Below are 14452 nucleotides of genomic sequence, written 5' to 3'. Positions count from 1 at the left end.
TGACTATCAGTACAGCCCCAGCAGTGCCCAGCAGTGATGCCAGAGAGTGCCCAGCAGTGTTGCCAATCAGTGCTGCCTTTCAGTGCCCCTCAGTGCCTGCTCATCAGTGCCCCCTATCTATTCTATCAGTGCCCATCAGTGCTGCATATTAGTGTCTCCTCATCATTGCCCTTTAGTGCCGCCTCATCAGTGCCCATCAGTGAAGGAGAAAAATTATTTATTTACAAAATTTTATAACAGAAACTAGGAAAAACTGTTTTTTCAACATTTTCGGTCTTTTTTTTTTGTTTTTAGCGAAAAATAATAAAACCCAGTGGTGATTAAATACCACCAAAAAGAAGATCTATCTGTCTCAAAAAAATGATAAAAAATTAATTTGGGTACAGCATTGCATGGCTTTGAAAGCATTGTCATTGAAAGTGTGAGAGCGCTGAAAGCTGGAAATTGGCCTGGGCAGGAAGGGGGGTGAAAGAGTCCAGTTGGCAAGTAGTGAAAAAAATATATAATGTTTAGGGATTCTAAGCAATTTTCTGGCAAAAAAATTTTTTTTTTAGATTTAGGAGAGGAATGTCACAATTGTCATGGAAGTGGTTAGACATTGCTTAATAAACTAATAAAATAAAAAAGTGATAAAGGAAGAAAAAGGCGTGTGAGAAATAAAGGAGGGGGCATATAGAGAAAAAAAAGAGGAATCTGTATTATGTGTCTGATGGTCAGATGTGATTTCTGAAGTGGAATCTATTTAATAAGTCATGCATGGTTTATCAGTGAAGGTGATATAAAGTCAGAAGCCCCCTTTAGGATCAGACCTGAGCAGTGCTGCTTTGTGTTGTCAGCTCAGGCTGTCTCCATAGAAGTCAGTGGTAGGCTGGATGTGAGAAGTAACAGGTCTATGGAGGGATGGATGAGAAGGGGGAGGGGAGAGGGCTGATCTCCATCCTTCTCACCTCCTCCATCTCTCCTCCCAGCATGGAACTTCTCAGCAGCTTCTCTGGGGTTTCTTAGTCCTTCCAAAACCTCAGCACAGACCTCAGAGAGGAGCAGAGTCATCACAGGGAAGGAATCTGGGATTAATGAGAAGCAGCTGTGTGATCTCCTCCTCTGATCACTGGGATCCCTCCTCATCTGTACAGGGTACCAGGTAAGTCTGAGCCCCCATCTGCCTGCCTTCAGTAGCCCTCTGATCAGCCTGGCACTACAGATGGTGTCTGGATCCTTCTGATCCTCCTGTCTGCAGACATGACATGTAATAATGTAGAGTGAAGTTCCTGCAATAATACACAGAGCAGAGCATGCACACTGCCAGTCCATGTCTGCATTCTCCTGGATTACATTTCAGTTGCTGTGCACACTGTCATGGAAGTTGCTTGTGTTGCTCCAAGCTGTTGCCATGCCTGTGCAGAGTAGTGATCTGGTGTTGCCTGTGCTCCATGTGCTCAGATCTCCTGGAATTTCCTGCTCTCATATTACTGCCACCACTCCGCACACTTCACCCCTCTGCGGCTTTGTCCTGCATTGTTCTGGGATGATCTGGCTCTCCGGCTGACATTGGGATTATACAGTTTGCTGGGTGAGGTAAGGAACGGTTAGGAAGTTTTCTGTGTAGAGGGTGGAATAAATAGAATTTCTATGTGTCTCTTCCCTATTGTAGGTGGAGACCCTGACTTTGTCTGTCCTTAGTGGATTAAGAAAAGATTGCTTGGAAAGCTGTGCAGGTCCATGTGTTGTGGAAGCTAACAGGACAGGCGTTCAGCGTTTTAGTTCATCTAGATTCTAGGTGAACTAACTCCGTACAGCCTCCCCACCCCCCCGCTTTACTTACCTCCATGCAGCGCTTCCAGGACAGACCAGGTTGATTCTGATTGGACAGCTGCATCACAGTGAATCACTTTGGTCCATCCCAGAAGCACTGCATGAGGAGGAGGTGGATGAGCGCTCAACAGCCCCGGAGATACATACAGTAGGGACCGGGGATGGTGAACTAACACTTCAAGCTTATCTTTCATCAAAGTGTAAAATCATATTTTCATTTCCACATTTAAAGTGTTACTAATCCCAGGACCCTGCATTCACTACTTCTGGTAGCACAGTGGTGTAGTGGTTAGCACCTTCACCTAGCAGCAAAAAAGGTCACTGGTTCAAATCCCAACCATGACACCATCTGCCTGGAGTTTGCATGTTCTCCCTGTGTCTGTGTGGGTTTCCTCCAGGTACTCCGGTTTCCTCCCACACTCTAAAGACATGCTGGTAGGTTAATCGGATCCTGTCTAAAATTGTCCATAGTATATGAATGTGAGTTAGGGACCTTAGATTGTAAGCTCCTTGAGGGTAGGAACTGATGTGAATGTACAATGTATATGTAAAGCGCTGCGTAAATTGACAGCTCTATGTAAGTATCTCTAAATAATAATCTTGTCGTACACAGATCATGGAAATACAATTATTTTAGTAAATATAAGCTGCTAAATACCTTTTCTCATCAGCAGCAGTAGATAACAGTCTTATGACTTCTATCAGTGTCTGGTTAAAGCTTGTAGGAGGAGTTTTCATTCTCCTTTGACTGTCCTATGAGGCTGCAGGACCCCTGATCCTCGGTCTGGACAGTGCTGATTGGCTCAGTGCCGATCACATGCACCCTCCTAAGAAAAAAAAACTCCCTAGCAATACACACTGAGCATGCAGAGTGCCCCCAAGTCTCTCTTCTATCAGGAGATGGATTGGGGACAGTGGAAGAAGGGGAGGATCAGAGAAGACAGGATACCCTTATACACAATGCAGAGGATTACCCCTTAGGTTCCACAGTGAGTATAACAAGCATGCTTTACTGCATATACAGACTGGATTTACTGTTGTGGGTTTAGTAACACTTTAAGCTCCATTCACATTAGCATGTCTCTAAAGTGGCACGATTTCCAGCGCGACTTTGGGACTTTTGGTGTGATTTTGATCCGACTACATTCTATGGATCAAAGTCACATCAAAAATCACACCAAAGTAGTTCAGGCACCTTTTCAAACTTGCTGTGATTTAAAGCTGCACCGATTTGAACGGGTGCCTTTGAAAAAAATGGGGTGCAGTTTGTCATGCGACTTTGATGTCCAAAATCGCATGACAAATCACACAAGTGTAAATGGAGCCTAAATTTCACTTATATCTAGCCTCTATTATTCAGAAAACTCTTGAAGTTTGTAAACGTAGTGAAGATCCCAGTACATTTTCTTCCTTGAATTCTGTGCCACATATTCACTATGCTCTGTGAGTAGGCACTGCTTTGTCACACATTTCACAGAGCCTGCCTTCTGATCTACAGAGGTGCTGAGAGGAGGAGTTTCAGGAGGCGGAGTCAGTACAGGAATCACTACTTACAGGCATCAAGGTACCATGGGATATGTAGTCCTTAGAAATAGAAAGTAAACAGCAAAGGAGAAGCTGGAAAGCATACAGGGAATCCAGGAAGTTGTGGAAAGAGATGGCCAGCAGACAGGCCTTGCTTACAAAATGAAAGGAGATTTTTCAAGTAAGCTTATACTGGACTGTCAAAAATTACTATTGTTTGTCTTGTTATTACAATGATGGGATTATAAAACGAAAGTGTATGCTGGGACCATGGATTTCCTTCAAGCCCTGGTTCACACCTGTGCAATTTGTCATGTGATTTGACAGTTCAAAATCGCATGACAAGTCACACCCATTGCCGGCAACAGAACCGTTACTTTTTTGGGGGATTTCATTGCAACTTCTATTGACTTCTGTTAAATGAAGTCACAAGCCACAATGAAATTGAAGGTCCAAATTGCACTGATCTGCGACTTTGAAATCACTCTGAAGTAGCGCAATTTCAAAGCCGCATTGGGGTAAACCAGGGCTTAAGCCAAAAACCTTTTTTTTTGGTTTGTTTATTTTGGACAGAGTAAAGGATGGCTGGAGTAACCCTGAAAGTTTATTTTTTGCTCACTGTGTCCCAGAGACACAACAGGAAGTCAGAGTAATGCTGACCTTACAATATAGATTTCTTTGTGTGCTAAGAGTGAACTCACTGCGCGCTCCCAGCTCTTGGTAAAAATTGGGAGGCGGCAGGACCAGCTGCCGATCATGTGACCACTGTGACAGCTAATCACAGTGGTCACATGATTAAAGAGGTTGTATACCCGCAGGAAAAAAAAAACTGTAAGGTAAAGGCATAATGAGCTAGTATGCACCGCATACTAGCCCATTATGAAATACTTACCTTAGAACGAGGCGCCGATATCTAATCCTGGTCCATGCCAAGGGAGCTGACATTTTGCCTTCGGCGTGTCTACCGGGTTCGCGGCTCCGGCGCAGTAAGTGGCCTGAGCCGCGATGATGTCATTACCGCGCATGCGTGCGGGAGTCTTTTTCCCGGCAAGGTCTAGCAGCGTCTTCTGGACCTTTCAGCCGGGCATTCACAGCGAATGCGCCGTTGATGCCAGTGGCTGCATGCAAAGTGAATATCTCCTAAACCGTACAGGTTTAGGAGATATTCATTTTACCTACAGGTAAGCCTTATTATAGGCTTACCTGTAGATAAAAAAAAAAAACTGTGTATACAACCACTTTAAGCAGACCTTCCTGCCCCTTAGCCGTAATTGTTTATCATAAGGAACACTGGGGCAAGCAGGAAGGAGACAGAGTTAAGGCTCATCCCCAAGAAAAACTGTTTCTTTTAGTTTTCCACAGAGTGAGGAGGGGTTAGAACCCATGTTATGAATTTAAACACTTCCAGACTGCCCCATAGCAGATTTACTGCTACAAGGTGGCCCTCCCTTGCAGGATCACGTATATATAGGTTATTCTGCACTTCTGCCTAGAGGGCGCGCTGCTGTCACAGCAGAAGCCGATCTGCAGGTTCTGGGCACTGGATGTTTACCGGCACCCGCCAATCGTTTGTAAAATACACAGAAGGGAGATCTGCCTATGTAAACAAGGCAGATCTTCGTTTTGACAGGGGGGGTGGGGGGGGGATAGATTTTGAATAAAATCCATTACTTCCTCTAGTAAAAGCAGCACATACAGTAAACAAAAACACTGGCTAGGCACACAGTTAACCCTTTGATCACCCTAGATGTTTAACCCCTTTCCAGCCAGTGTCATTAGTACAGTGACAGTGCATATTTTTAGCACTGATCACTGTATTAGTGTCACTGGTTCCGGCAAGTGTCAGTGTCTGATTGTCCTCCGCAGTATCGCAGTCCTGCTATTAGTCGCTGATCGCCACCATTACTAGTATAGAAAAAATTTCCATAAATACATTCCATAATTTGTAGACCCTATAACGGATTTAATATTGAATTTATTTTGTAGCAGAATAATTTGTAGCCCCGGAAGATTTGGCTGCTGAATGACCAGGCCAATTTTTGCGATTTGGCACTGCGTCGCTTTAACTGACAATTGCGCGGTTGTGCGATGCTGTACCCAAACAAAATTGACGTCCTTTTTTTCCCACAAATAGAGCTTTCTTTTGGTGGTATTTGATCACCTCTGCGGTTTTTATTTTTTGTGCTATAAACAAAAAAGACTGACAATTTTGAAAAAAAAAACACAATATTTTGTACTTTTTGCTATAGTAAATATCCCTCTTTTTTTTTTTTTTAAAAAAAAAAAGCTAATTTTTTCTCAGTTTAGGCCGATATGTATTCTTCTACATATTTTTGGTAATAAAAATTGCAATAAGCGTATATTGATTGGTTTGCGAAAAATTTATAGTGTCTACAAAATAGGGGATAGATTTATAGCATTCTTATTACTATTATTTTTTTTACTAGTAATGGCGGCGATCTGCGATTTTTATCGTGACTGTGACATTATGGTGGACGCATCGGACAATTTTGACACCTTTTTGGGACCATTGGCATTTATACAGCGATCAGTGCTTTAAAAATGCACTGATTACTGTAAAAATGTCACTGGCAGTTAGGGGTCACACTAGGGGGCGATCAAGGGGTTAACTGTGTTCCCTAGGTGTGTTCTAACTGAAGGGGGGATGGGACTTGCTAGGGGTAGTGATAGATCGGTGTTCATAATTTGTATGAACACACGATTAGTCTCTTCTCCCCTCAGAGAACCGGGATCTCTGTGTTTACACACAGAGATCCCGGTTCTCGCCGTGTCACGAGCAACCGCGGGAGCCCGGCGGTCATCGAGACCCCCGGGCACTCGCATCGGCTCCAAAAGGGGGGCAGCGGGCGCGCGCGCCCCTAGTGGCCATAATTAGAAGTGACATAACATGACAGCGATTCGCGCAGCTGAGCCATGTTGCCGCAGTACAACTGCGGCAGCTGGTCGGCAAGTGGGATAAAAAAATTTTTAAAAATCTGATTTTTTTTTTTAAATCTTTTATTTTTTATCAAATTTATTTTAATAAAAGGGATTTGGAGTAAAAATCTATCTAAAGATAGTTTTCTATTTAAGATACATTAATAATTTAGTTTATTCAGCATGAAGTGGAGCTTAGTTATGTAGCATGAGGCTGTATATTCTGCAATATTTACCTTTTTTGGTAAACTCATTCAATGAATCCAAGATAACCTGCACTGCATTGATGCATTTACACAATTTCACAGTAACCATGAGATAAAACAAAGGAATATTTCTTTATCCCATTGTTTTGCAAATCTATGTACACTTCAAACTGTATGATTGAAAAGTATGTGTGAGGAGGAATGGCAAGCAGTAAAAATGAAAGTGAAACCTTCCAAGCAGCTTATAAACCTTGTGAACTTTCTGCACATAGCCTGAAGTGCTTTATTCCTCCCCTTAAGGAGCCACATGGCAGCAGGCTGTAAAAGAGACCCAGTTTGGGAATATTTACTAACCTGCAGGTTATTATTCTAAATAGAAAACCTTCATTAAAGATTCTAACTACCAGCAAAAATGAGTCCTTACATTTAAAGAGCACCTGTCATTTCAGATCCATCATGGAAGCGCCTGTTAGCGGGCACCCACTCACCTGCTGCCGCCACGTCCCTCACCTTGTTGTGTCACTGTCACATCACCAGCCATCCCAATAAAGTGAATGGGACTGTCGGTGAATCAACCAACCCCCTTTTTAATACAGACCAATTTTTAGTACAGACCAAGAGCTGGGAGCGCGCAGTGAGTTCACTCTTAGCACACAAAGAAATCTATAGTGTAAGGTCAGCGTTACTCTGACTTCCTGTTGTGTCTCTGGGACACAGAGAGCAAAAAATAATCTTTCAGGGTTACTCCATCCATTCTTTACTCTGTCCAAAATAAACAAACAAAAAAAAAGGTTTTTGGCTTAAGCCCTTGTTTACACCAGTGCGGCTTTGAAATCGCACTACTTGAGAGTGATTTCAAAGTCGCAGATCAGTGCAATTTGGATCTTCAATTTCATCGTGGCTTGTGACTTCATTTAACAGAAGTCGATACAAGTTGCAGTAGGAGGAGTCACTGCGGGACAGAGATGACAGTTGCTCTTTAAAAATTATGATTTAAATCAAGCCTTTTTACTAGTGATTTAAAGTGTGATTTAAATCGACTTGATTTAAATTAAATCCACCCTGGCAGAAAGTAAAAAATATTGTTTTTTTTTTTTTTTTTTTTTTTAAATTGTCAGTCTTTTTTTGTTTATAGCACAAAAAATAAAAAATTCAGCAGTGATCGAATACCACTAAAACATAGCCCTATTTTTGGAAAAAAATTACATAAATCTTATATGGGTACAGCATTGCATGACCACGCCATTGTCAGTTAAAGTAACTCAGTGCTGCATCACAAAAAATGGCCTGGTCATGAGGGGGGGTAACTCGTCCGGAGGTTAAGTGGTTAATGTTGTCTGTGACCATGTTGAGTTTTTTTCTCACTTTCTCTATGACACCAGGACATGAAGTGAAGGAAGCAGATCTCAAAGAGGCAGTAAAAAAAATCCTGACATAGTGTGTAACATTTACTGAAATAAAAAGAATTTGGTTGCTGGCTGTGACTCCATTGAGAAATTTGCCATGGTTTCTTCTCCCTGTGGCCCCGTGTCACTGGGACAGGAATTGAGGGGAAATTTCTCCAGTTGAGACCTAGACAATAGTAAAACAGGGATTCTAATCCTTCACCACTGTTTACAAAATTAAAAATACTGTTTTTGCTGGGGATTTTTAGGTTTTTATAGAGCAGCATTGAGAACTCTCAGAAAACAATGATCACCTGAACACAAGGTCACTGGGAGTCCCCTCCGGCCTACTAGCTGGCCCTCCAATTAGCACACTGGATTCACACTTGTGCTGAAGACAGCATGTGGGATGGGGGGTGCAGTAGAGATAAAGGAGATGGGGGGAGGAAGACTGGGATGTCTTTGCATTTAATTATCAGTGTATATCCCATTTGTTACTGGAGTATAGTCACAATTGCCCATTTGTTTCCTTTGTTTGGCCACGACTGCCCATTTGTTTCCAGAAGGAGGCAGCAACATCCAGCTCATTGAATGTGTGTAATGGCGTTTATGCGCATACAACACTTACAAGCGTATGAACATACATTTATTCTGGTGGCTAGAATACTCATATATTCTATCCACTGGAATGAATTTGCGCACATACTTGTGCATGTTTAAACGTGTTTAGGCACATATGCAATTATGCCAATACTCTCTGCCTAGAACGTGGGTTTTGGGCATTTTTGTAAGTCCCCTGGTCTAGAATACAGATCTAAATGTCACAATGAGCATTGACACGTTGACATTAATAGAGCTGTGTTTAGAGGTGTAATAAAAACATATGTACATGAAAGCCTGGACATGAGCCCTTAGACTAGGATGCTGCTTTAAGCCAGCCATAGACAGTTCGAATCTCAGCCAGTTCAGCAGGAACCAGCCTAGATTCTAACCATATATGGGCAGGCTGAATGTACACAAGTTGTTCATACAACCAGCCTGCCGGATTTTACATGCGATTATCACTAGCAGCAATAATCATTGTGTTCCCCCGACAGCCATGGTTGCAGGAAAGAAAGTCGCTCCATCTATGGCTGGCCTTAGTCTGTACGACTTGTGCACATTGACTGTAGTGTGATCATATAAGTGGTGATTAAAGGGCAACAATTTGGGCCATCCAAACATTATAGACTCTATAGACTCAGTGCTCCCTGTAGATATTTCTAACATGCATTGTCATATACAATGTCGTTTTTAAGCAAGAACCCCATCACACATCTAGTCATGGGGGACCCTGCCAGAGTAAAAGAATGATTACATTTTAGATACCAATAAAGGTAAAGTTGGCCATACATGAGTCGTTTTCTTTCGTTTAACCTGCTGGTGAAATGACTCAATCCCCTCCATACACACCAACCTCTGGTTGTCTTCTATATAGATATATAAAACTAGACATCTTATAGTGGCTGCACATTTTGAAAGATTGTTCTGGAGCGAGAAATACAAAAACAATGTTTCCTTCCTCATGCGTAACGACAACAGTATGCTTGGCATGCTGGCATTCAAACTTAGCAAACAATGGAGTAAATCATTATTTGGCTGGGTAGTTATGACCACAAAGTAAGTACATATTCCAGTGAACACAGACACAGCGGCACTGGCCAACTTGCTTCTTAGATTTAAGTCCACATATTGCTGTCAAAACTAACTACCCCCCCCCCCCCCAAAAAAAAAAACATAATAGTTCCAAATGTGGCAGAAGAGGAGGGGAGAAGGAAGAATGCCAAGACCTCACCTTTTGGGTGAAATTCTGCTTTAATGTGGTTGTAAAGGTAAGCAACCTTCTGCATGCAGCTTCCACTGCAGCCCCCCCTAAATACATACCCATACCTACATAACCATTCCAACTTTTTGGAATGGGAACGAGGGACACCTTTTAGCAAAAGTATGTAGACATAGGACACACCCCCTTGAAGGAAAATTATTCCAAAATTTTTTTTTAGTTTTTTTTTTACCACCACCATTCCTTAAGGGCTCCTTCACACGGACGTGTCCATGTACGGAGCCCGCTCTGCTCAGCGGGGGATCACTCCGTCGATCCCCGCTGAGCAGGCAGATGACATGTGCAGCGACAGATCTGTTGGAGTGCCGCTCTCCCTTATGGGGGATCGGATGACAGCAGACCGTAGAGTCTGTTGTCACCCGATCCGATCCGCAGACGGATGGAAAAGTAGGTTTTTCCTCTGTCACACTTTTTCAGATCGGAGCGGGTCGGATGTCAGCGGACATGTCACTGCTGACATCCGACGCTCCATAGAGGTCTATGGAGCGTCCGTTCAGGTCCGCCTAAAAAACTGACAGGCGGACCTGAACGGATCGGCCGTGTGAAAGAGGCCTTATACTGCCTTTTAACATTTGCAAACGCAGCAATTTATAAATTGGATGAAAGGTTTAGCACTGGGAGACACTTTTTGAAAGATAAAAAGTGCATTTTATATACAACTGTATGGATCAGACCAAAATGAGGGACAAATGAGGAGGAAAGAGGGACAGAGGGACATTGTTCCATATCAGGGACGGTTGAGAGCGATGGATACCTGAGCCCAATCTCCATCCAGCGATGTGCACAAGAGTGGAGGGGCTCTGGGCTCTCTCCCTTCTCATTGGCTCAGACACAGCAGCAGTAAGCATAGGCTCCTGCTGCTGTCAATCACAGCCAATGATTGACAGCCACTCTTTGTGGTTGATTTACTTAAACTGGAGAGTGCAAAATCCAGTGCACCTCTGCATAGAAACCAGCTTGTTCAATTAAGCTTTGGCAAAAAAAAAAAAAATGGAAGATGGTTTCTATGCAGAACTGCACAGATTTTGCCCTCTCCAGTTTGAGTAAATCAACCCTTGTTTGCCTCATGGAAACATAGAGCCAGCTTAGGAGCACATACACATGAGGGCACCTATAGCAAATGGATTGCTATGGGGGCACTCGGGGGTAGCCAGAAGTGGTGTTGGGGAACCTGAGAAGAGGAGGATTGGAGCGGCACTATGCAAAACCATTACACAGGGCAGGTAAATATAATATGTTTGTTATTTTAATTTGAACAAAAAAAAAACCTTTACAATCACTTTTGTTTTGGAACACTGATGGACAATGTATTGGTCAGAACTTTTTTTTTTTACTTGACATTCACAGGACAGTGCATGTTTAGTGAGATCTCCACAGAGTTCCACAAGTCCCTGCACTTTATTGATTATCTCTAATCAGCAGCCTCAAAGTAGATATTGTCAAATGTTTCCCCATCTGTCCGATCAATGCCCTGACTGCTGTCATCTAGTGCTCTCCTTTTATGTCCATACAGCCATTTGCTGCACATTGTAACATAAAAGACTTTATTTACTAAAGTGTGAAGTGAGGGGAAGTGACTTGGAAACAATCAATCATATTTTTAGAAATTCTCTTTATTACTGGATATTTATGTTTACTTTATTTAGGTAAATCAGACCCAATAAGTCTTAAGTTACCTGGACAGTGGCACAATTTGACTTTGATGATTGTATCTTGTTCTTGTGTCCTGATCTACCTTCACACTGGGGCAACACGACTTACAGCGTGACTTTGCAAGGTGACTTGGAGGCAATTTCAACGCGACTTTGAGCGACTTACAACAAGACTTCAAGTCACCCCCAGGACAGGCGACTTTGCCTGTGGCCAATCAGAGCTAATTAGCTCTTGTGACATCATTGTTATACCTGGGTAAATTCTTTTCTTCTTCCTGTTAAGTCGCTTCACTATAGACGAGGATCCGACTTCAAGGCGACTCCCATTGAAATCTATGGGTACAAGTCGCCTAGAAGTCACCTTGAAGTAGTACAGGAACCTTTTCTGAAGTTGGAGCGACTTCAGTAGCGTACATTAAGACGGCTCTCATTAACTTGAATGCAATTTCTGATGTCAAGCGACTTGGGGCGACTTGAGGTCTGACAAGTCGCGGTAGTGTGAACCGAGCCTTAAAAAGTCTTTTCATTGGTACATGTAAAATGTATTAATTTCTACATGCTAGTATGCTGCATTTCTTTTCTTTCCATATTAACAATTGATCACCATTTTTTTTGTTTTGTCATGAAGGATTTAAAGATAAAGGCTGGAAATTTGACCAGAGTTAGCGATGAGCGTGCTTCCTCCAGTACGGCGAGACCGGATAGTGGGAGAGCTGCCTCAGGTAAGACAGGATAATGGTGACATTGTGATATGATAATTGGGGTCCCACACTTTTGCCCCCCCCCCCGTCTCTAGTGCACAATATGGGAAGTAAATCTGGACATGGATGGATTAAATATCAGCTGCTTTCTGATGAATCAGCTGAAATGTGCTCAGTAGGTGGCCCTTTCAATGCCCATCATCCTCCAGTTGAATAATCAAAGGAGCCTGTGTGAAAATTGTGTGCTTAACACTGCTGGCTGCATGTACACTATAGCAGCGTGTGAATGCGGTTAAATCACATGACTTTGTGTGTGTACAAAGCATGCTAGAAATGCCTGTCACGCTTACCTTGCCATTCAGTGTTGGAACCCCAAATGCAGCAAGCAAGAACAGCATTTTAGCACGCAGAAAAACTTAAAATGCATCAAATGTAGCATAGTTACATAGTCTGGTTGAAGAAAGACACAAGTCCGTCTAGTTCAACCAATAGCAAAACCTCAAACAAAGGTGCACAAGCTTTTTTTGCCACATTTAATGTACAATATTCCCATTGCACACGTTCCAGGAAAAGTCCAAAGAGCAAGCAGGTGCTGTAGCAGATGCCAGCTGGAGATTGGTGACACCATGCCTGACGGAGGAGTCCTGTGTGGCCCTGACACGTTGCACCTTACTGCTGTGATCTTCTCAATATACGTTTTAGATTATTTTTGATGATCCACAGAGTGTTGGCATTATCTAGTTTGAGTCATTGTCTCAATTGTTGTGCACAGGGCAGCCCGTTCATTTTAAACTTCAGCCCCGGAAGATTTTACCCCCTTCCTGACCAGAGCACTTTTTACAATTTGGCACTGTGTCGCTTTAACTGAAAATTGCACGGTCGTGCGACGCTTTACCCAAACAAAATTTGCGTCTTTTTTTTCCCCACAAATAGAGCTTTTTTTTTGGTGGTATTTGATCACCTCTGCAGTTTTTATTTTTGCGCTATAAACAAAAAAAGAGTGTCAATTTTGAAAAGAAAAACAATATTTTTAACTTTTTTGCTATAATAAATACCCCCCAAATTTAAAAAAAAAAAAACACATTTCTTCATCAGTTTAGGCCAATATATAGTCTTCTACATATTTTTGGTAAAAATCGCAATAAGCGTATATTGATTGGTTTGCGCAAAGGTTATAGCATTTACAAACTATGGGTAAGATTTATGGCATTTTTATTATTTTTTTTTTTTTTTTACTAGTAATGGCGGTGATCTGCGATTTTCAGTGGTACTGCGACATTGCGACGGACAGATCGGACATTTTTTACACTTTTTTGGGACCATTGACAATTATACAGCGGTCATTGCTATAAAAATGCACTGATTACTGTGTAAATGTCACTGGCAGGGAAGGGGTTAACACTAGGGGGAGATCAAAGGGTTAACTGTGTGTTCCCTCAGTGTGTTCTAACTGTGTAGGGATGGGAGTGACTAGGAGAGGAAACATATCATTTTTCCCACTTAGTGTGAGAAGAGGAGAGCGAATCAGTGGCATTTCCTTGTATAGGTAATCAGAGCACTGATTATCAGTGCTCTGATTACAATGCAGCCCCAACAGTGTCCATCAGTGAAGCCACTCTGTGCTTTCAGTGATGCCAATCTGTGCTGCCTTTCAGTGCCCATCAGTGCCTGCCCATGAGTGCCGCGCATCTGTGCCACCTATCATTGGCCATAAGTGCTGCCTATCAGTGCCCACCACTTCCGCCTATCAGTGCCCATCAGTGCTGCATATCTGTGCCACCTATCAGTGCCCATCAGTGTTGCATATTAGTGCCTCCTCATCAGTGCTAGCTCATCAGTGCCCATCAATGCAGCTTATCAGTGCCCAGCAATGCAGCCTCATCAGTGCACATCACCTGCTTAGATTCTTTTTACGCTAACCCTAGTACATACAATCAGAAAATTGGATGAAAAATACCGCCTTTGAAGTGATCCTACAATAATACAGAGCAGATAGTACAGAGCTGATCAAGACAGGTAATGCAAAATTATCTAAAGGGACAAACGTGAACATTTTCCTTGTACAATACCAGAACATACAATTTTATTTAATCAGTACAGTATTTGTCTGAAAAAAAATGTAAGACCCAGACCACGCATGCCTGGAAATTAAAAAATACATTACAATACAACAAATTACATCACTTCCCAAGTTGTATTCTGCTGTATGAGAATTTTCCTAAGTTGAGTAATGTCTTCATTTTTGATATGAGACTAGCATGCAAAAAAAAAAAAAAAAAACAACAAAAAACTGGACGATCATTTGTCCGATATTCTCATCCTGTGTACGAGGCTTAAGAATAATTCCAATGTA

The 14452-nt window shown here is 42.3% G+C and overlaps 1 protein-coding gene across 3 annotated transcripts in view; it reads left to right on the top strand.

Moving 5' to 3' along the window:
• The first annotated feature begins 837 nt into the window (after positions 1 to 837).
• Positions 838 to 14452, top strand: part of RAB34 (RAB34, member RAS oncogene family) — a 58625-nt gene continuing 45010 nt past the window's right edge. Inside the window, exons 1-2 of one of the 3 annotated variants that reach the window (XM_073616784.1) lie at positions 838 to 1141; positions 12027 to 12120. In XM_073616784.1, coding sequence (XP_073472885.1) covers positions 12067 to 12120 — 54 coding nt within the window. In that variant the 5' untranslated portion in view covers positions 838 to 1141; positions 12027 to 12066. Of the gene's footprint in view, positions 1142 to 1303; positions 1576 to 12026; positions 12121 to 14452 lie in introns of those variants that run through there. The other 2 variants (XM_073616786.1, XM_073616785.1) reach the window with 2 other exon arrangements.

Source organism: Aquarana catesbeiana, linkage group LG02, assembly GCF_042186555.1.
Source record: "Aquarana catesbeiana isolate 2022-GZ linkage group LG02, ASM4218655v1, whole genome shotgun sequence".
Taxonomy (NCBI): domain Eukaryota; kingdom Metazoa; phylum Chordata; class Amphibia; order Anura; family Ranidae; genus Aquarana; species Aquarana catesbeiana.
This window is presented reverse-complemented; position numbering and strand designations above follow the sequence as displayed.